General features: G+C 37.8%; 1 protein-coding gene across 1 annotated transcript in view; it reads left to right on the forward strand.

Annotated features, from left to right (window-relative positions):
- Positions 1–17,709, forward strand: part of kcnj13 (potassium inwardly rectifying channel subfamily J member 13) — a 54,323-nt gene extending 36,614 nt beyond the window's left edge. Inside the window, exon 3 of the mRNA XM_061919463.1 lies at positions 16,302–17,709. Within this exon, the coding sequence (XP_061775447.1) occupies positions 16,302–16,876 (575 nt within the window). The 3' untranslated portion in view covers positions 16,877–17,709. The remainder of the gene's footprint in view (positions 1–16,301) is intronic.
- Positions 17,710–24,163: the final 6,454 nt, after the last annotated feature.

Raw genomic sequence — 24,163 nt, forward strand, 5'->3', positions numbered from 1 at the left:
AAGATATATCGGCTTCCAGACTCCATTCACAACCAAACGACGAGTGTTTTATGAGGATGTACCGGACAGCAGAGGAGGCGACAAGAGACATGAAGGACAGAGGACTGCCAGACAGCGTGCTTACGCCGAGGAAGAGCCTGCTGTATCAGCTGTACCGCTCCGCCTGGGAGACCATGGGAGGAATGAGCCGGGAGGGGACAGGCGAGGAGCCAGAGAAAAGCATCAAGGAGAGACTACGAGCCTTCAGAAGATAATCATCGCCTTCTCTGGAGGACCTGTTAATCTTGACTGACTTCTCAAAGTCTTAGTAAGATGAACAGAACCAAAACAGGTGACCTTAAATTCACTCCAAGACATTTGTGTTTATATAGTAAACCCCAGATAGGTGAGAATATATACAAATGAGGGATATATCTATGTAATGAACAGAGATTTTTTTTCTCTTTCTACCAAGTGCCACGATGGGGGCCTTCAGCCCATAATTGGGAGAGGATTTCCCCCACAGCTAGACGTTTTATCTAGCCTAACCCAGGGTCACCTATTAGAGTCCCCTGCCTTGGAACTACATCTTTTTTTTTCTGCTGTTCTTTTTTTGTTTTATTTATGTTATTTCAGTTTTTTTCATTATGGGAGTTGACTTGCTAGGTTTTAATTTGAATATTTTGTTGGTACACTTACAAGTAAACACATATGGTAAGTGACAAAGTAAAATGTGTATCGTTTAATGTTAATGGGCTTTTGAACCCAATAAAATGCAGTAAAATCTTATCGAAGGTGTGGACAGAACAAGCCCATCCATCCATCCATTTTCTACCGCTTATTCCCTTTGAGGTTGCGGGGGGCGCTGGTGCCTATCTCAGCTACAATCTGGCGGAAGGCGGGTACACCCTGGACAAGTCACCACCGCATTACAGACAGAACAAGCCCACACAGGAGACCCATTTGGCTGACAAGGAGCATGTAAAACTAAAGAGAATGGGGCTTCACTCATTTGTTTTTTTTGTCATATAAATTAGGACATAGGAGAGGAGTTGCTATCCTCATCTCAAATAAGCTAAATTCTGAAAATGTAATGGAATTTAGTGATAAGAAGGGTAGATTTATTTTGGTAAAGGGAAAGATAAATGGGAACCCAATCACCTTATTGAATGTCTATGCACCCTCTGGGAGTGATAATTTCTTCCAAAAAATCACCAATATTATGGTAATGGAAACCGAAGGTCTTTTGATTTGTGGTGGGGATTTAAATATATAATTACAGCCAAAATTTGACTCATGTAGTATAAAAATACATGATGTTAAGCCCCTTTTTAAGAAAGTAAACACTTTTTGAGGAAGTAGGCTTAATTGACATATGGCGAGACTTCTTCCCAGACAGAAGGGATTATACTTATTTCTCTGATCTTTATACAAGAATAGATTCTTTTCTATCATTTGGGAAGGATAAAGATAAAATATGTACCTGGGAAATTGAGATATTAAATCTAAGTGACCTTGCACCTATATACCTATCTATTGACTTTAATCTGAGGGCAAAAATAATACATGGAAACTAAATTTAAGTTGGCTGAATGACCTATACTTTAAGACGCAAATTAAATCTGAAATTAGTGTCTTCTTGGAGTTCAATGACACATGAGAGGTTTCGCCTCCCATGTTATGGGACACCCTGAAGGCTGTTTTAAGTGGGAAAATTAGTGCAATAGCTTCATTAAAAAAAAAAAAATGAGAATACAAAATCAGAAGACTTAAAAAAAACTAAACTAAAACAATTTGAAAGAAGACACAAACTAGATTTGGCACAGGATACATTAAGGGAAATGAGAAATATTAGGAATGAAATCAACAGTTTGGCCACACAATAAAAATAAAAAAATGTATTGTTTCTGAAACAGACACTATGAAAGTGGCTCTAAGTCTATGAAAATATTGGCCTGGAAAGTTAAAAAAGAAATATAGCGGAAATCACAATTCAAATACTCCGAGGTCCCTAGAAGGAGCATAACCCAAATTGATAGCTCCCCAAACTTCCTGGATTTACCTTCTTTAGATGAAAAACAAAACCAAACAATGTCTGCAGATGTAACTGAAGATGAATTAAAAGTTGCAATTAGTAGGCTAAATTAAGTAGGTCGCCAGGATCAGACGGTTACATGGCAAAGTGGTATAAGGAATTTACAAATTTAAAAAAGAACTGTTTTACTCCCCGCACTGAATTGGCCAAACGATTAGAAGATTTCTTACCTATATTGATACTGTGGCACCTGATTCTCACAAAGACAAAAGATTGTGTTTGGAGAAAGCCGAAAAGGGCATTTATTGCACAAGTCTTTGTAAGAAGGGCAGGGTGTGGACGTATCAAACTTAAAGTGTCCATTAACAAACATAAAAAATCTCCCATCCGGGGAGCACACACAGCACACTTTTATATATGTTGTAGGTAATTGCCTATTAAACAATAGAAAACAACATAAGTAAAACATTTCACTAGTAATGTCCTTAGTGGAGAAATAGTGGATGTCTCAACTTACCGCCTGATGCACCTGCCTTGACACAAAGGAGAGCCAGACCTGAATGAGGTAGAGTTAAGAAAGGTTTGTCGCTGGGTCCCACCTGGCCGCACAGCAGTGGCACTTCAGACTGATTGAGCAGGTACAGGGGAATGTACCGCCCCTCCATGATGCGGCCACACCTTGGGCATTGTCCTCTGGCTCCCCTCCCCTGTGAGGTGCCTACCTGTCAGGCGGTGCTTGAGTGAGACACCACAATACATAATGATCAAACAGGTTTTATACATCAACACCAAATACAAGACAATATAAGAAAGACACTACATATTATGGTTCATATCCAAATAAAAAACATTGAAGCAATTGTTTTAAGTGTGGATGCTGAAAAGGCCTTTGACTCGGTCAAATGGAACCTTCTTTACAGAGTTCTATATAAATTTGGCTTTCAGGATACAACAGTGGTCCCCAACCTTTTTGTAGCTGTGGACCGGTCTACGCTTGATAATTTGTCCCGCGGCCCGGCGGGGGGTGGGGAGGGGGGATTTTTTTCAAATTTTTTTTTGTCATGAAAAAGGGAGGTTTTTTTGGGTTGGTACACTAATTGTAAGTGTATTTTGTGTTTTTTATGTTGCTTCAATCAAAAAATAAAAACAAAAAAAAATATATATATATATATATATATATATATATATATATATATATATATATATATATATATATATATATAAAAAATTCTTTTGCAGCCCGGTACCAATCGAGCCGCGGCGCAGTACAGGTTGGGGACCACTGGGATTAAATAATTAAAACTCTACAGGCAGTATATAACAATCCTACTGCTTAGGATTAAAGTCAATGGATACTTATAAAATAGTTTTACCCTGGAAAGGGGCTCTAGACAGGGATGTGTATGCTCACCACATTACTCTTTGCGTTATATCCGGAGCCATTAACTCAGTCTATCAGACAAAATGAAGCCATCAAGGGAATTATGATAAAAAGGAAGAGAGTATAAATTGGCCTGTTATAAGGACAACATTTTGGTCTACCTCGGGCACCCAACATACTCGCTCCCTAAATTAATGCAATCATTGAACTATATGGTCAGCTATCAGGATATAAATCATTATAGTTAAACCCATCTACTCTCATAATTATAACCCACCATGGGACATCAGAAACAGTTACCCCTTGATATGGCAAACAGAGTCTTTTAAATCCCTGGGCATCAATTTGTCAAAAGATCTAACCATTATCACAATACAATTATATACCCATACATAAAAAATAAAAGATGACATAGCACGATGGAACTTAATTCCTTCTTTTAGCTTTATTTCTAGAATTGATTCACTTAAAATCAACTCCTGTACGACTCCTGTACCTATTTCAAACCCTACCAATAGAGATTAACCAAAACCAATTCCCTGAATGGGACAAAATGCTATCTAGGTATATTTGGCAAAGTAAAAGGCCATGAGTTCGTCTGAAAACTTTACAACTGGTCAAACAAAAGGGAGGGTAGCGTTTACCTTGTCTCCGATATTATTATTTTGCAGCCGAGATGAAACCAGTGATATGCTGTTGCAACCCGTCATATGTTGCTCAATGGAAAATTATTGAAGAAGAAATGCCCTCCATGCCCATACAAGCAATCCTGGTGGATAACAATTTACAAAGCCACATAAATAACATTCATGAAAAATTATCATAAAGGAATAAAAACTCAAAAGTGATATTGCAGTTTTTAAATGGTGTGCCTATGATTCAGAGTTTACACCTGATAAATTAGACTCAAGATTCAAGGACTGGATATCTAAGGGTATAAGAGCTTTATATAGCGTAATGGAAGATCAAAATAATGCTTCGTTTTGAAACTATTAAAAGGACATGTATATTAGAAAACCAAGACCATCGATATTTGCAGTTGTGGCATTTTGTTAATCTGATGGTGAAAAGTGTCACAAATACAAGTATATTTTTGATTGAATCGTTTACAAAAGCCTACAATTCCCAAACTATTGATAGAACTGTTTCATGCTTGTATAAGGGTCTATTGAATATGAAATCATACTCAACTTCATATATTAAAACAAAATGGCAGAAGGAAGGAGGGATAACTATATCTGAGGAAGAATGGACAATAATATGGAGATATAAATAGAATTGTACCAGCTCACCCAAGTGGAGGGAGTTTGGCTGGAAAAGTTGGATCAGATTTTTTTTTTATCACACCTTCTCAGAAGTCTCACTATGATAACTCCCCTGCCTGTTGGAGAAATTGTGGGAATTCAAATGCAAACCTCTACCATGTTTTCTGGGACTGCTCCGCCATTAAGGACTATTGGAAAGAGATAAACCAAGCTCTACAGGATATTTTCAAACATGAAATACCCCTTCAAAGTAAGACTCTCTGTTTTTCTGACATGTACCTCAGGACTGGCTAAAGAAAGATAAACACTTAATGAATATCCTACTGGCGGCCTGTAAAAAGACCATTACTAGGAAATGGATATCACAGTAGAGCCCAACTCTGAAGCAATGGATGGAAATCATAATGGATATACAAACCCCGTTTCCATATGAGTTGGGAAATTGTGTTAGATGTAAATATAAATGGAATACAATGATTTGCAAATCCTTTTAAACCCATATTGAATTGAATGCACAACAAAGACAAGATATTTAATGTTGAAACTCATTAACTTTATTTTTTTTGCAAATAATAATTAACTTTGAATTTCATGGCTGCAACACGTGCCATAGTAGTTGGGAAAGGGCATGTTCACCACTGTGTTACATCACCTTTTCTCATTAACTTTATTTGTTTTGCAAATAATAATTAACTTTGAATTTCATGGCTGCAACACGTGCCAAAGTAGTTGGGAAGGGGCATGTTCACCACTGTGTTACATCACCTTTTACAATGATTTGCAAATCCTTTTAAACCCATATTCAATTGAATGCACTACAAAGACAAGATATTTGATGTTTAAACTCATAAACTTTTTTATTTTTTTTTTGCAAATAATTAACTTACAAACCATGTTTCCGTATGAGTTGGGAAATTGTGTTAGACGTAAATATAAACTGAATACAATGATTTGCAAATCCTTTTCAACCCATATTCAAGTGAATGCACAACAAAGACAAGATATTTGATGTTGAATCTCATTAACTTTATTTTTTTTGCAAATAATAATTAACTTTGAATTTCATGGCTGCAACACGTGCCAAAGTAGTTGGGAAGGGGCATGTTCACCACTGTGTTACATCACCTTTTACAATGATTTGCAAATCCTTTTAAACCCATATTCAATTGAATGCACTACAAAGACAAAATATTTGATGTTCAAACTCATAAACTTTTTTTTTTTTTGCAAATAATTAACTTACAAACCACGTTTCTGTATGAGTTGGGAAATTGTGTTGGACGTAAATATAAACGGAATACAATGATTTGCAAATCCTTTTCAACCCATGTTCACCACTGTGTTACATCACCTTTTCTTTTAACAACACTCAATAAACGTTTGGGAACTGAGGAAACAAATTTTTGAAGCTTTGAAAGTGTAATTCTTTCACATTCTTTTTCTATGTTGAGCTTCAGTCGTTCAACAGTCCGGGGTCTCCGCTGTCATATTTTACGCTTCATTATGCGCCACACATTTTCGATAGGAGACAGGTCTGGACAGCAGGCGGGCCAGGAAAGTACCCGCACTCTCTTTTTACGAAGCCACGCTGTTGTAACACGTGCTGAATGTGGTTTGGGTGTGACGATCTATCACTTCATTTCTGTTGGTTTTCCTTGGTTTGAGCACTTCCTGTTTATTTCATCTCCATGGTTTCTGATTTGTCCCACCTACCCTTGTTTCTACGCAAACCTGTTTGTAATTGTTCACCGGAGTATTTAAGACTGCCTGCTACCTGAGTGGCCGTGCGCAACCCGAGGGTCCATGGTTCAAATCCCACCTAGTACCAGCCTCGTCACGTCCGTTGTGTCCTGAGCAAGACACTTCCCCCTTGCTCCTGATGGGTGCTGGTTGGCGCCTTGCATGGCAGCTCCCTCCATCGGTGTGTGAATGTGTGTGTGAATGGGTAAATGTGGAAGTAGTGTCAAAGCGCTTTTAGTTTATTGAAGGTAGAAAAGCGCTATACAAGTACAACCCATTTATCATTTATTACCTTTATTCATCCTGGATGGTTTGTTTGCTGCACGCAACTTTCACGTTGGTATCTCTTCTTTATATATTCTAGTGCTAAGTTTCACCTCAGCTTTTCGTGCGCTCAGGACGCTGATTTTGGACTCTTTGGACTCTGCTAAGTTTTAGCTTAGCTTACCGTAGCTTACAATATCAGGACATTTTTATTGATTCTAGTCACCCTCAGTATATTGTTGATTGTTAAGATCATCCTTCCATTACTTTGCCCCCCCACCCCATATGGTTCAAGCCCGCCCACTCCTCAGCCTATTTCACGTCCTGCCCCCACTTCACCTGATTTTAAAACTGACCTAGAGAAATATAGCTCTGCCTGGATGGACGAGTGGTACAGGAGAGCACTGATTGAACTGGAGCTGGAGGAGAAATGTATTGCTGCTCAGAACAATCCTCTCCTCGTACAGACTAATTGGGTGGAGTCTACCCTCCTCCTGACCTCCCACCACCCACCTTTAGGGTCAATCGCTGACCATAAGGAATCCTGGAATCCGCCTCTTGGGGGGGGAGGCTAGTACTAGCAGCTGTGCTGCGGAGGTAGCACAGCTGTGACCCACTAAGCCGAAACAACCAGCTACACCTCCTCCACCTGTGTTCAGTCCAAGTTCTAGTCCGACTCGTAGACTGATGCGTAGTCCGAGTCCTGGTCCTTGCCTTAGTCCTTGCCCAAGCCCTATTTTGACTGCTAGTCCTAGTCCTTGCCCAAGTCCTTGCCCAAGTCCTAGGCTGACTCCTAGTCACGTTCCTAGTCGTAGTCCTAGTCCATGTCTCAGTCTCTGTCTAAATCCTTGTTCAAGTCATACTCCTAGTCGTAGTCCAAGTCCTTGTTCAAGTCATACTCGTAGTCATAGTTCAAGTTCTAGTCTCAGTCCTAGCCCTCGTCGTAGTCCGAGTCCTAGTCCTAAACTGGTTCACACGCCAGGCCCTGACCCCGGTCCGGATCCTACTTCAGTTTCTGACTTTTGGCTGGATCACACTCCAGCACCGGACCTCTGGCTGGATCACACTCCAGCGGCTGCCTCAGTTACAGGGAGGACATGCAAACTCCATCCAGAAAGATTTCAAGCGCAGGATTGAACCCAGCACCTTCATATTACGCACTAACCCTTCTTCCACTGTTTATATTTATTTTATTTCTGATATTTATTATTAATAATGTATTATTACTGTTTAATTATTATTTATTTTTTCTTTATTTAATTGATGTATTTGCAAGTACTATTTTTTTGCTCTGCTGTTTCTTTCTTTTTTGGGGGGGTGGGGGTGGAATGTTTGGGAGATAAACAAAAATATATATTTTGACATTTAGGGCAGACAACAGATATATGATGTATGTGAATATGATGCAATGGATAGGAATGTCTGATGCTGGAAGTAAATTAAAATAAATTGACAAAAAAAGAAAGCCATGAAAAAGATAACACTTTAAGTTTGACAAGGCAGTATTCATCAGGCCGCACCATGTTGTATGTGAGTTGTCGTTGTGATGTTGTGTGTATATGCAGGGTAATCCGTAAATGAAACTTTTTTTCACTTATTTCGGGTTTAGCCACGCAGATGTTATTTGTGATGTTAAGTGTTCTGTTTAGTACAACTGTTTATGAAGCCGTGACGCGTCAGAGGGGCTTGCATTGACAGCTGTGTGTGTGTGTGTGTGTGTGTGTGTGTGTGTGTGTGTGTGTGTGTGTGTGTGTGTGTGTGTGTGTGTGTGTGTGTGTGTGTGTGTGTGTGTGTGTGTGTGTATGTGTATGTGTGTGTGTGTGTGTGTGTGTGTGTGTGTGTGTGTGTGTGTGTGTGTGTGTGTGTGTGTGTGTGTGTGTGTGTGTGTGCGTGCGTGCGTGCGTGTGTGCTTGTGTGTGTGTGTTTTACCCTTTTTGAGACATCAACAAGTTAGGACCAAAGTCATGGTCCCACTACGGAAAGCCATTGCATCTAATAGAGAGTCGAATACTAGAGTACGTGAATATTGCTCCGAAGTCAGGATTTTTTTGTTGATTTAATGTGCATACAAAAATAAACACTGACAGGTGCAAAGGCAACAATATATGACAAAACAAGATGGCAGCTATTGAAGGAATTCCCTTTTCATCCCCGAAAAAATCCCGCCAGGTGAAGCGCTGATTTTACAACTACCGGTGCTGATATTAGACAACACGCGTCCCATATGTGACAAAAAGAGGAACAAATACAGTACGGTACCAAGACTGTAGTGGCTATAACAGAGAGCTTCTACAGCTGGGTTGCACAAAGTGCGGCACAGGGGCCATCTGTAGTTTGTGACCCGTTTATCTATGTTTTCAGCGCCCGTGTCAAAAACAGATGTGGAAGTAGATTTTTATGTTATCATATATCATATTGTAAGTGTTTATTTACAATTTTATTTTTTGCTCTTTTTTACATTTTTGTTGTGTTTTGCTTGGTCTGAGAAGTAAAAGAAGAGCGACGTTCATATGTTGGTAATATTCAGTGTTTTATTATTCATATTTAATATTGTAAATCCCACTTTCTTTATTTTAATGTACATTTTGGGTGTCCCATTCAGTAAAAAAAAAAAAAAAAACTGTCAAACTCCAGTCCGTTTTTTGGAGTTGGTCTGTCAGAACATTTTTTGAAATTTTATTGGACAATTTGACTTTTGGTATTAGTGTTCCAGAAAAAAAGAGATCCAAACACACATACTGTACAGCAGATTTTTACAGCTTAATGTGTACATATGATTTATACACACATAAACCTTGGCCCCTGAGACACTTTTTTTTTTCTCAATGTGGTCCCCGAGCATACTTGCCAACCCTCCCGGATTTTCCGGGAGACTCCCGAAATTCAGCGCCTCTCCTGAAAACCTCCGGGACAAATTTTCTCCCGAAATTCAGGCGGAGCTGGAGGCCACACCCCCTCTAGCTCCATGCGGACTTGAGTGAGGACTGCCTGTTTTCACGTCCACTTTCCCACAATATAAACAGCGTGTCTGCCCAATGACTTTAGTGCGTGCCACACAGCAATGCATCATCGGAGAGGGTGTTCAGCATGGTTCGAAAAATAGTGACAGAGAATAGAACAAGGATGGACAATTCAACCCTTAACTCAACAATGAGTAGATGAGTGTTATGTGTGTGTATATGTGTAAATGAATGAACGCTGAAATTCAAGTATTTATTTTATTTCTATTTATATATATATATATATATATATATATATATAAAAAAATATATATATATATATATATACATATATATATATATATATATATATATATATATATATATATATATATATATATATATATATATATACACGGCCACTCTACCAACCGAGCTAAACCGCCTCACCTTACCGCTATTTATTTTATTTATATTTAAATATATATATATATATATATATATATATATATATATATATATATATATATATATATATATATATATACATATATATATATATATATATATATATATATATATATATATATATATATATATATATATATATATATATATATATATATATATATGTATGTATATTGGGAGCAATCCTTTTTTTTAAGCAGTACAATCATACACAAATTCGAGAAATTAAAGTCAGGCTTATGGGGCGTGACATAATTGACCCAATTTTCCCAGTATGAAGTAAATTTCTCTAATTTATAGATAGGCAGTTATCTTCTCCATTTCATATAAAATTTCATATGAATTGGGAAATTGTGTTAGATGTAAATATAAACAGAATACAATGATTTGCAAATCATTTTCAACCCATATTCATATATAGCTAGAATTTCCTGAAAGTCAAGTATTTATTTATATATATATATATATATATATATATATATATATATATATATATATATATACAAAAAACTTGACTTGGTGAATTGTAGCTGTAAATACAGTATACTCCTCCCCTCTTTACCACGCCCCAACCACGCCATGCCCCCCCCCCCTCCGAAATCGGAGGTCTCAAGGTTGGCAAGTATGTCCCCGAGTCAAAATATCTGCCCAGCTATGCATTAAAACAACATTGAAAACTTGTTGAATTAAGTCCTGACGTTGAACAACTCACACCTAACGTTTGAACAACATGCTTTTTGACGACGTTTAATCAATGTTGGGTTCTGACGCTGATTTGACAGTTGAAATGTGGTAATTTCCCAACCAACAACGTGGATCCAACATTAGACACCAATGTTGTCTTAATTTACAAATACAACTATTTTGCAACATTGTTTCAAAGTGTGTTGGCCCTGCGATGAGGTGGCGACTTGTCCAGGGTGTACCCCGCCTTCTGCCCGATTGTAGCTGAGATAGGCGCCAGCGCCCCCCGTGATCCCGAAAGGGAATAAGCGGTAGAAAATGGATGGATGGATGTTTCAAAGTCAATTTTAAAGGACATGTATGTATAACCAGCATTGTATCAATGTCTTGTGCCTGCTGGGCTGCATCCAAACTTCCAGTGTAATATAATGTTTCCCCATCCCGGGGCACTTGACTTATTGGAGCCTCAGAAGCGCGTAGGAGCAAAATTACTTAAGTCGATTAGAGAATTCTCGCAAACCCAGAATTGAGAGGGAACGCCTCCATTTAAGGGTCATCATCTTTCTTGGATGAAGACCAGACTGCAAGCAATTGTGCAGCTTTTTTGGAGAACAGGACCCAAAGTCTCTAAGGGACATATAGTAAACATTTTGGAGTGGTTAGGTGTGACAGTCATGTGATTATGACAGGATATGGAACCATGTGAAAGCACTAGTTCATTTCAAAAGTATATATTTTTCCAAGAAAGGTTAATTTAAAGCATTGTAACAATAAGGCTATACTATGGTGTGCATTATTACACTTCAACTGTTCAAACTTTGTACTATATTTATTTAATTAAGTCATTTAAAACACGCTATGATCATATTGCTGTCTTGAGTATGTAATATTAGGCTTTTAGCCCCATTTTAGCTATGATTTAAAGTAAAATTATGGCAAATATATAACAGTCCAAGACACATTTCTAATGTTTTTTGTCTGATATGCAACTAATTATTGTCATATATGTGTGATGTTACATACATGTGATACTATTTATGTTTAACGTATTGCATATTTGAAAAAAAATCTCAACTTCACAGTTTTTGTGCTAATTTTAACAGACATACCGGGAAAAAAAACAAAAACATATAGTTATATCAATTCCACATAATTAAAATGGCATTTTACTGAGCGCCTATTAGTATTTTTGCTATTTTGACAAATACGTGAAATTATCATTGCCTGTTTCATTTGAAATTATTCTAGAAATGGTAAGAGGACGAGGATATGATAAAATAGGATAGACTTTATTTATCCCGTATCGGGGAAATTATGTTGTAGCAAATGATAAAAACACAAAAAAAGAGGGAAAATCAACAATAATAAAAGAGCACAGAGACGATGCAATTAGCTACCACTTCTACATACAGCTACAAGAGTAAAACCCAACTAAAAAAAACAACACATTTGCAAGGAATAATACATGTTGTGCATGTACAATTGCACCATGCATTGATAAACAACAAAACAAAATAAAAACACCATTTCAAAACGCACGCACACACACACAGCGGTGGCCATCCTATATATTACACCAGTTGTTCTCAAATGGGGGTATGCATACCCCTGGGGGTACTTGAAGGTATGCCAAGGGGTACGTTAGATTTTTAAAAAATATTCTAAAAATAACGACAATTCAAAAATCCTTTATAAATATATCTATTGAATAATACTTCAACAAATTATGGATGTAAATTCATAAACTGTGAAAAGAAATGCAACAATGCAATATTCAGTGTTGACAGATACATTTTTTTTGTGGACATGTGCCCTGAATATTGATGTTAAAGATTAGTTTTTTTGTGAAGAAATGTTTAGAATTAAGTTCATGAATCTAGATGGATCTCTATCACAATTCCCAAAGAGGGCACTTTAAGTTGATGATTACTTCTATGTGTAGAAATTGTTATTTATAATTGAATCACTTGTTAATTTTTCTAACACGTTTTTAGTTTTTTTTTTAGGTTTTTTTCCAAATAGTTCAAGAAAGACCACTATAAATCAGCAATATTTTGCACTATTATACAATTTAATAAATCAGAAACTGATGACATAGTGCTGTATTTTACTTCTTTATCTCTTTTTTTCAACCAAAATGTTTTGCTCTGATTAGGGGGTACGTGAATTAAAAAAATGTTCACAGGGGTTACATCAATGAAAAACGGTTGAGAACCACTGTATTACACTATAGTATAGTATTAATGGCAAAAAATAGGCTCTTGGAAATGAGCTAGCTTCCCCACATTTTAACTTGACACACTGACTGTCACATGACAACCACGCTAAAATGTTATGTATTTGCCAATGGGGACTTAATTAGTTGAAGGACAAAACAAAACTGTATGCCAGTGGTCCTCAACCTTTTTTCAGTGATGTACCCCCTGTGAACATTTTTTTAATTCAAGTACCCCCTAATCAGAGCAAAGCATTTTTGGTTGAAAAAAAGTGATAAAGAAGTAAAATACAGCACTATGTCATCAGTTTCTGATTTATTAAATTGTATAACAGTGAAAAATATTGCTCATTTGTAGTGGTCTTCCTTGAATTATTTGGAAAAAAAAGATGTAAAAATAACTAAAAACTTGTTGAAAAATAAACAAGTGATTCAATTATAAATTACAAATTCAATAGGGTCCTTTGGCCCATTGTAAAAGGACTCCTTTGGGAGTCATTTTACAATGGGCCAAAGGACCCTAATAAAGATTTCTACACATACAGTCGGGCAAAAAAGTATTTAGTCAGCCTCCGATTGTGCAACTTCTCCCACTTAAAATGATGACAGAGGTCTGTAATTTTCATCATAGGTACACTTCAATTGTGAAAAACAGAATGTGAAAAAAAAAAATCCAGGAATTCACATTGTAGGAATTTTAAATAATTTATTTGTAAATTATGGTGGAAAATAAGTATTTGGTCAATATCAAAATTTCAACTCAATACTTTGTAATATAACCTTTGTTGGCAATAACAGATGTCAAATGATTACTATAGGTCTTTACCAGGTTTGCACACACAGTAGCTGGTATTTTGGCCCATTCCTCTATGCAGATCTTCTCGAGAGCAGTTATGTTTTGGGGCTGTCGCCGAGCAACACGGAATTTCAACTCCCTCCACAGATTTTAAATGGGGTTGAGGTCTGGAGACTGGCTAGGCCACTCCAGGTCTTTCAAATGCTTCTTACGGAGTCACTCCTTCGTTGCCCGGGCGGTGTGTTTGAGATCACTGTCATGCTGGAAGACCCAGCCACATTTCATCTTCAAAGCTCTCACTGATGGAAGGAGGTTTTGGCTCAAAATCTCACGATACATGGCCCATTCATTCTTTCTTTAACACGGATCAGTCGTCCTGTCCCCTTAGCAGAAAAACATCCCCAAAGAATGATGTTTCCACCCCCATGCTTCACAGTAGGTATGGTGTTCTTGGGATGCAACTCAGTATTCTTCTTCCTCCAACACGACGAGTTGGGTTTATACCAAAAAGTTATATTTTGGTTTCATCTGACCGCATGACATTCTCCCAATCCTCTGCTGTATCATCCATGTGCTCTCTGGGAAACTTCAGACGGGCCTGGACATGCACTGGCTTAATCAGGGGGACACGTCTTGCACTGCAGGATTTGATTCCCTGTCGGCATAGTGTGTTACTGATGGTAACCTTTGTTACTTTTGTCCCAGCTCTCAGCAGGTCATTCACCAGGTCCCCCCGTGCGGTTCTGGGATTTTTGCTCACCGCTGTCATGATCATTTTGACCCCACGGGATGAGATCTTGTGTGGAGCCCCGATGGAGGGAGCTTATCAGTGGTCTTGTATGTCTTCCATTTACTGATAATTGCTCCCACAGTTGATTTTTTCACACCAAGCAACTTGCATATTGTAGATTCACTCTTCCCAGTCTGGTGCAGGTCTACAATTCTTTTCCTGGTGTCCTTTGACAGCTCTTTGGTCTTGGCCATAGTGGAGTTTGGAGTCTGACTGTTTGAGGCTGTGGACAGGTGTCTTTTATACAGATAACGAGTTCAAACAGGTTCCATTAATACAGGTAACGAGTGGAGGACAGAAGAGCATTTTAAAGAAGATGTTACAGGTCTGTGAGAGCCAGAGATCTTCCTTGTTTGAAGTGACCAAATACTTATTTTTCCACATAATTTACAAATAAATTATTTAAAATTCCTACAATGTGAATTCCCGGATTTTTTTTCACATTCTGTCTCTCACAGTTGAAGTGTATCTATGATGAAAATTACATACCTCTGTCATCATTTTAAGTGGGAGAACTTGCACAATCAGTGGCTGACTAAATACTTTTTTGCCCCACTGTAGAAGTAGTCATCAACTTAAAGTGCCCTCTTTGGGGATTGAAATAGCGATCCATCTGGACTCATGAACTTAAAGACCTACTGAAATGAGATTTTCTTATTGAAACGGGGATAGCAGGTCCATTCTATGTGTCATATTTGATCAATTCGCGATATTGCCATATTTTAGCTGAAAGGATTTAGTAGAGAACATCGACGATAAAGTTCACAACTTTTGGTCGCTAATAAAAAAAAAGCCTTACCTTTACCGGAAGTAGCCGACGATGTGCGCGTGATGTCACTGGTTGTAGGGCTCCTCACATCCTCACATTGTTTATAATCATAGCCTCCAGCAGCAAGAGCTATTTGGACCGAGAAAGCGTCGATTTCCCCATTCATTTGAGCGAGGATGAAAGATTTGTGGATAAGGAAAGTTAGAGTGAAGCACTAAAAAAATTTTTTTTAAAAAGGCGACGGCTCCAGGCGGCGGCAGTGGGAGCGTTTCAGATGTAATTTGACTCATTTACTAGGATAATTCTGGGAAATCCATTATCTGCTTGTTGTATTAATAGTATTTTAGTGAGATTATAAAGTCATACCTGAAAGTCGGATGGCTGCGGTGAACGCCAGTGTTTCTGAGAGAAGCCGAGGAGCCAAGATCACAGCTGCCTTATTGATCTGCTGGATGAGGTCACATAATCCACCCGTATTGGCATGTGTTGCAATGTTAAGATTTCATCATTGATACATAAACTATCAGACTGTGTGGTCGGTAGTAGTGGGTTTCAGTAGGCCTTCATTTCTAAACATTCCTCAACAAAAAATAAATCTTTAACATCAATATTTATGGAACATGTCCACAAAAAATCCAGCTGTCAACACTGATTATTGCATTGTTGCATTTCTTTTCACAGTTTATGAACTTACATTCATATTTTGTTGAAGTATTATTTGATAAATATATTTATAAAGGATTTTTGAATTGTTGCTATTTTTAGAATATTAAAAAAAAAATCTCACGTACCCCTTGGCATACCTCCAAGTACCCCCAGGGGTAGGCATACCCCCATTTGAGAAGCACTACTGTATGCGATGCACTTTAGGACGAGATCACTCATGGTTGAAATTAATTGTGGCCCAAACAGGAGCCGCTATATCGCAATTGTCATACACTGTCTTTATAGTACTTCTCAATTGTGCATTTACCAGGTGCATTTGTGGCCAAGATTTCCTGTCCTCAAAAGCGAGCCGGAGCCATCCAGTTCAGTACCCAGGCCGTGGTGGGCCAACACCAGGGTCAAACTTGCCTCATGCTAAGAGCCACAAACCTTCTGAGGCGCCCTCTGGTGGATGTGAAGGTGAGTGCTGTGCTCTATGAGGAGCATGAAGGCCAAGCCCTGCATCAGACCTCTGTGGACTTCTTCATGGATCATCTTGGCCAACAGCCTTGTCCCTTCTTTATCTTCCCACTCACATTTTTCCATCCCCTGGACCGCCGAAGCCCCCTCTACCCCGCTCTGCATGAGGACACGTCCAGTCAGTTTGAGCTGGTGGTGTTCCTGTCGGCCTCGCAGGAGGGAACAGGTGACACCTGTCAGAAGAGGACCTCCTACCTTCGCCAGGAAATCCAGTTTGACCGTCGCTTTGTGCCTGCATTAGGTCTCGATGCCCACGGGAGGTACGTGATGAGCAACCATCACTTTGACACAACACACTCGAAGGAACCTTTGGACAAGGACTGTGTTGTGCAGATCAACGGTGACGGTAGTGACCGGATGGAGTGAAAATATTGGTTCTACTGGGACAACAAGAGATATTTGGTCAATCATTTTTGCATTGTGAAATACAGTATGTCAGTCTTTCTTAAGGGACTGTTCATTTTCATGGTTTAACTCAATAAAGCCAAAAAGGTGATACATTGTCATATCAAGTTCACCTATTGAGTAACATAAACATATACACTACTCACAAAAAGTTAGAGCTTCATAATGATAAAAAAAAAAAAGTATTTACCATAATTGTGTGATTGCTGAAGAGCCTTCTTGTGTATCCATTTTTTCCCCCTCAATTTCTTCCACTTTTCTTAATAGATTCAAACCATTTTAAAAATTACATCGCTCAGTTGTTTCAGGAACAAAAACTATTATTTTTAAATACCTATCTGTAGATTTTTGTTGACACTGATAAGTGTTCATTTTCAGCTTACCGTTCTTTGTATTCACTTTTCTTTTTTTCCATTTTCAAATTACTGGCAGGGAGTTCACACAGAGATAAGGGAGGCTCGACAGGGGGTTCAGAGCACGTGGTCCCGCATCCAGGTTTTGAGGAGAGTAGAGCAGCGGCAAGGGAAACTCAGCTTCATCTATTCAACAGGCAGTGTGGGGGCCAAATATGGCCCTGTTCAGTTCAAATCTTGGGAGACAAAACATTTTGCAGTGAATTCCTAAAAACACTAAAGTACTCATAGTTGTATAGAGTATCTTGGACCACATAGCCTGATCCTTGCATCAACATTTAAACTTTGCTAACAAACATAAAACACTGGGGTCCAAACTTGGGAACTGAGGCGTTCCTCAAAACACTCCTTCTAGTCCTCTCCTTTTTGGCAGTTCCACTTGTTTTTCCACTTGTTTTTGTAATGTGACTCATGTAAGTAAGGTGTTGTTGTAGCTTCTTACTTCCAATGCAGTCAGTAGTCAGTTGTTCAACTTCTTCAGTTAAACTAGAAGTGTTTCTTAAGGTTCCATTTTAGGTCCTCAGTCCTCAATTCAAGTTCAGTTCAAAATACTTGTGAAAGACTCGCATTTTTGCATCATATTCTTATTAATACTATAGAGTGCTATCATTGAGATAATTTTTGAATAGCTTTTTTGCAGAATGTCCTCAAAGGGGAATAAATGAACGTTAGCAAAAGTCAGTTAACAAGGGAGCCAATTCCGCTCTAGTCCGCCTATAAAGCGCTCCAAAAACATCCAAACCCCCTCAATTAAGGTTTTCTATACATGCTGTAAGCAGGGCCGTAACTAGGATTTGACAAATACTGGGGTCAAAAAATGGTGGTCCAAGAGAAGCTTTGCAAGGCTGAAATCATGGGCATCCCAGCACTATGATAATTTAAAAAAGGTGGACTATTACAAAATCATGCTAATTGTCGAAGATGTTAGATAATATAGTGTAATAGTTCTACCTTAATGAATGATTTCATTATTTATGTATAATAATATATAATATACATATTACACAATTTTAACATCATTAAAACATACATTTAAAAACCCTATCAAAGTATTTTCCGCGGGCAGGTTTCGAACCTAAGGTCTTCTGCTTTGTATCTGCCACGGAGCCAACGAAAGTAGAATATGAAAAAAGTTTTTTCATATTGTAATCAGCGACCGAGCATGATGTGGCCAGAAATACGTTTCGGGCAAAATTTTGTCGTTCAATAATTTAAATTTTAATGTTCTTCGTCACACACATTAGAGATGCAAAGCCCTAGGCAGAGCGCGTCTTATTTTACCGACAGCGTTTCACATCAATTTTATTCTGGTGAAAGCAATATTAGTTACGTCAGTAGGATTTAATGTTAATGTTAGGTTGACAGCACATTTCTGATCGGATGATCTTTAAAGCAAAGGTGGACTACTTTAAGTTACGCTGTTAAAGTTATAGCGGGCTGTTCATGACCAAAGATCATGTATAGTGAGAGAGGATGATCTGCCACATGATGTTGTACAGCGCACACGATGTGCTACACAAAGTACTCTCGGGGCGTTCAATCGTTCGCAACTGGACTGCTTGGTTTAACCTTGAAGACGTTTCGCCGCTCTTCCGAGGAGACTTCATGAGTTTGTGCTCATAGACTTAGATTGGTCAGATCTCGTCCCCCAAAGTACATTTGCTGTGAGTTATATCATATTCTTTTTGTCACTTATACAGAGGACATGACCTTGGTGTCCTCAATGGTAGTTACGCTCATGGCTGTAAGTGTATACGTATGTAATGTAGTAACAGGTATATTTAACCTGGAATATTAACATATTTTAGTTATTTTATGGTGTCATATTTATTTCACAGACACATCACAACTTTCGCTTTTCCCTTCAACAATAACAACACTACTACTCATGACAGACTTCATGAGAGACAACAAAGATGATGATCCACAACCTAATATTGTTGATCCTGAATACACAGAGAATGAGCATCAAGTTTTAAAAGCTATGTGCTAAACAGAAAAAGCTTCAGTGAAATACGGTCATACGACAGTGTTGCCAAGTGCTAACCAGGAAATATAAAACAGGAACATAATAAAGCAATCATTTACTGAACAATGTTTGCTCTCACTAGTATGCCGACTGATGGGATATGTGTCTCTTCCCGTTTAGTTGAAGAATCAGTCATAAAGCTTACACAGGTTAAAACAAAAACAAACAAAAAAATTTGGGTTTTTTCCTGTCTCTCTTGCCATCTGTGGGTATAAATTGTATGTCAAAGTTGACCAACTTCTCAGTTTATGGCCACAACCTTCCACTATCAGGGTGAGAGGCATGATTTATAATTCATAATTAACTTTCACCAGCCAGCGATGCAGAAGCCAACCCGTTCAATATGTCAACAATGTAGCAGCATAAGTTAGTTACCGCTATGTGATCACGGCGCCACTAAAAGTAGTTTGTCTGCGTTAGCACTTATAACAATATCGCTAATACTTGCTTAATATTCAGGCCACAAGGTGTAAATGGAACACTGTTGGCGGTTTTTGGATGTTCCTTTAAAGGGCTTTGTGGGCGGAATAATGTACTAACATTAGTTGCATTATAAGCCACCTAATACTTGTGGCATATATTACAAATGAGAATGCATAAAAAAAAAGAAAACATATGTGTTCTTGTCTTCCATAGAGATTGTTAATGATAGACACAGAACATGGTAGCAGATTGGAATTTACAACAGCAATTTATAGAAGTTCTTAAAATAATACAGTGTATTTATGGATTGCCTGGATGAATTAACTGGAGGTGTCCTGATCCAATATGATATCGGTGCAATAACAGCAATGAAACAAGTATTGGATTTGTTAAAATAAATGACCACTCCACTTCAACTTAAAGACAGCATACATCATTACCAGACAGTTATTGATAAATAGCAGACCAATGTAGTTACTGTATAAAGCCCGAGAACCAGCACTGTTGAATAACAAAGGGCTGTGCACCACAAACAAGTACAAATGTAGAAAAGCAGAAAAGAAAATGCACAAGACAGAATAAAACTTATCATTAAAAAAATCAATTAGATCAAAAATACTGTATATCTTAAAAACAATCAGTCAAGTGAAAGACAGTTCAAAATAAAATAAAAAAAGAGTTTAAATGGGATTTTCATACCTACAATTGTTTTCTGTTTGGGTAATTTCACTTGATCAATGCTTGTTACTAACATTTGACACTTCACAATAATATAAGTATGTATGATTCATGCTGATATCATATTGGACCAATATGGCTCCAGTACCGGTATCGTATCGGAAGTGAAAATGTTGAGACACCTCTAGTGTACACCATTTTTACACTTAAGTTGTATCTCAAATACAGTACACTTTAAAAAGTATTGAGTGCTGTAATTTTGACCGTTTAGTGCTATGTTCCAAATGTATTACACTTTCCACCACTACAAGTTGCTCCTTCGTTAATGTTGTTCCTATCATCATCATGTTGACACTGTTTTGGTGTGCCCATTCTTCTCTCGTCTCTCCCCCGATCGCTGAATCCCTCCAAGTTCTCTCTCTATCTACCATCTGTTCATCTACTCTGTCAGTGCACTGCAGTTTGCTGTATTTATCAGTGTGAACACACTTACGCATTGAAAAGATTAAAACTTACGGATTGAAAAGATTAAGTGTGAATCAAATTGAGACACTGCCAAGTGATTGACCCTTACCAACCCAGGAAGATGCCATCTTGTGACTAACTTGAGTAGTTGCAATTAACCACAGGGAGAACATTGGGATGGAAAAAATTCACACACTCAGGAAATAAGTACACCGGATACACTAAGGGCCTGATTCACTAAGATCTAAATACCATGCGCTAAACAGCGTTTGCAATCTATAAAATAGTGTGTACTATTACTAGGCGTGTTGCTGTGATCTACTCAGACTGCATGTGCAGTTAAAAAGTGGTGCAGACTGCCTTGTTCAAATGAGGATTTTATGTGTGAATAAGCACGAAGACTCTATTTCCTGCACACTGTAAATTCTAACTACCGATAGTTTACTTTAAAAAAAAAAGTCGGGAAATCAATTGCCTCATTTTTTTTAAAGCAAACTTTCAAGCCAAATTAAAGTTAAACTAATAAACAATTTAAAGATAGGTGAACAGATCGTTTTTAAATATGTTTAAACAATTCGAATCAGCATAATGAATGACTACAAGTCATTCATTTAACTTACTAGAGACAATTTATGGTTACTTGGATAAACTGAGGCAATTGTTTTCCCAACTTCTTTCAAGTGAACTAAATATGTTGGAACAAGCAGCCACAATTAGCTTCAACTTTCAATGGATAAGCAGTCACAAAGTACAACCTTGAACTTTGACATATGCATAAAAACAGATGCATATGTGAACAACCTGTGCAGTGCTGTAATCCAGTAGAGTATATTAAGATTAAAGTATGATCACATTAAAAAAAAAAAAAAAAAAAAATCAAACAAGTAATACCCGTCTCTCACTGAATCTATTAAACATTGAGGTGAATAAATCATACAAATAGTTAGTTTTTTCCCCTATCTCCGTATACAAAAAGGATCAAATGCAAGTACCGTCAGACTCGAGTTTTCAATGCAATTTTACCGGGTTACTTCAGTTGAAACCTTTAAAAAAAAGATATTGAGTACCGATGAATACTAACAGAACATAGTTATAAAAAACACAAAAAAATGGCAAAAAGACCATTTTAAAGTTCACTTAGGTTCTATCTAGTGCCTCACAACATTGGAGTGGTAATGTTATTCTTCAACTTAAAGTAGTGCATTTGTTTGCAACTGCAGGTAGCACGATTACATTCCACTTATTTGGCGTGAAAAATATAAGTCAAAAGCTGGTTATTCAGAGTTTTTGTAGGTCGGAAGGGTTAGTGCGTGTGCCTCACAATACGTAGGTCCTGGGTTCAATCCTTGGCTCGGGATCTTTCTGTGTGGAGTTTGCATGTTCTCCCCATGAGTGCGTGGGTTCCCTACGGGTACTCCGGCTTCCTCCCACCTCCAAAGACACGCACCTGAGGATAGGTTGATTGGCAACACTAAATTGGCCCTAGTGTGTGAATGTGAGTATGAATGTTGTCTGGCTAGCTGTGTTGGCCCTGCAATGAGGTGGCGACTCGTCCAGGGTGTACGCCGCCTTCCGCCCGAAGCAGCTGAGATGGGCCCCAGCACCCCCTACGACCCCAAACAGGACAAGCGGTAGATAATGGATGGATGGATGGGTTTCAGAGACTTGCCTCCTAATGAAACAAACACCCTCTGAATAAATTCAAAAGTGTTCTGCATGGCCTTTGGATAGTACAAATTGAGAGTATAGATCAGACCAAATAGGAGACACAGATTTTGGCAGATCTGGCAGAAAATCGACGACAACTCATCACTCCAGAATGATGGCTATTTCACCTTCCAAATGCAAGGAGTTTGGAGTCAGGCCTGTTTTGTTTTACGGGATTACAGAGAGCACTGCAACTGAAAACTGGCTGATATCTGCATCTACATCGTCAGCCTAAGAAAAGAAAAAGGAAAGAAATCTGTTTTTATATCTTTTACACACCAGGTCACCAATCTTGGCACACTATTGTACCAAAGCACAAATGAATGTGCTTTGGCCTTTAGATTTTATTAGCACAACACCCTTGAATCACAGGTTAAGCAGTATTACTGAAATAAGTGACAAAGCTACTTCTTTTTCTGAAGCTTTTTTAACTGCGATTGACCTCCATGAGGGGCATTATCGGCACCTGCTGTTCATTATTCCAAGCGAAAACTCAGGCTCTCTGAGTAAGTTAACTTGAATGATACCATTTATGTGAGATAGTGCCAACTTGATGTTCACAGCACATAGCCACTGATAGTAAAATCAACATTTTGGTTAAAATCTAGTAAACTCACCTTGTTTTATATAGTAAGGTATACTATTTGCTTTTACAGTGTGTGGCAATTGAATATACTTTAAAACATACAGGAGACATCTCCCACTTTTAATGAGCAGTTTAGAAGCAGTCGTTCAGAGCATTTTTGACACCACTTTTTTTCTATTTTCGCTTTTTTAACCACATGTGCTATCAGTTTTGCACGTGTTTTAATATTCGCAAACCTTTGGTAAATCAGGCCCTAAGTATACGAAGTGAAGTGTAGGCCTACTCATGCCATACAAAGTGTATTGTATTCTATTGTAAAGATAATACTGGGAATCACTGAACCCTTTCTCAAACCATTCCGTCAATCTAAATATCTCCTTGTATATGCAAACAAAAAAAAAAGGTCAATTTACATTTTACGTGAAACAATTATACTGTAATTAGGTGGTCATCTCAAAGATTAAAAGCACAGTTTGCTAAAACCTCATTCCCTGATGAAAATAAACGATGCAATAAAAGATGTTTCATCGCTGTTTTGTTAATGACTGTGATCGGAAAAAAAGCTTTCTCGCATCTAAATCTCGATGTTACATATTTTTCAACTTATTTTTTGTATTGATTACTATGCTTTTTTGGTGAGTATTTTAATTAAACCTACCACATAAAATGCAATATTTAACTAAAAAACTAAGGAAATAGAATGACTGATTGCTTTTATTTTGAAAAATCATTGCATAGATCAACACTTCAAATATTGATGTTTTTGTATTTTATTAAGCAAGTTAGTATACAACCAGGTGCTTGTATTAGATGTATTTTCATTCATGTAAAGAGAATCAAATTGTTGGATAAGATTTTGGAGCTAATTCAGCTGTTGTGACGGGTGTCATGTCATTGTGTCTCACATGCGTTGGTGCCTTTGTACAGTGTACATTACAATAAATAAA

The sequence above is a fragment of the Nerophis ophidion genome, linkage group LG13, assembly GCF_033978795.1.
Source record: "Nerophis ophidion isolate RoL-2023_Sa linkage group LG13, RoL_Noph_v1.0, whole genome shotgun sequence".
Taxonomy (NCBI): Eukaryota; Metazoa; Chordata; class Actinopteri; order Syngnathiformes; family Syngnathidae; genus Nerophis; species Nerophis ophidion.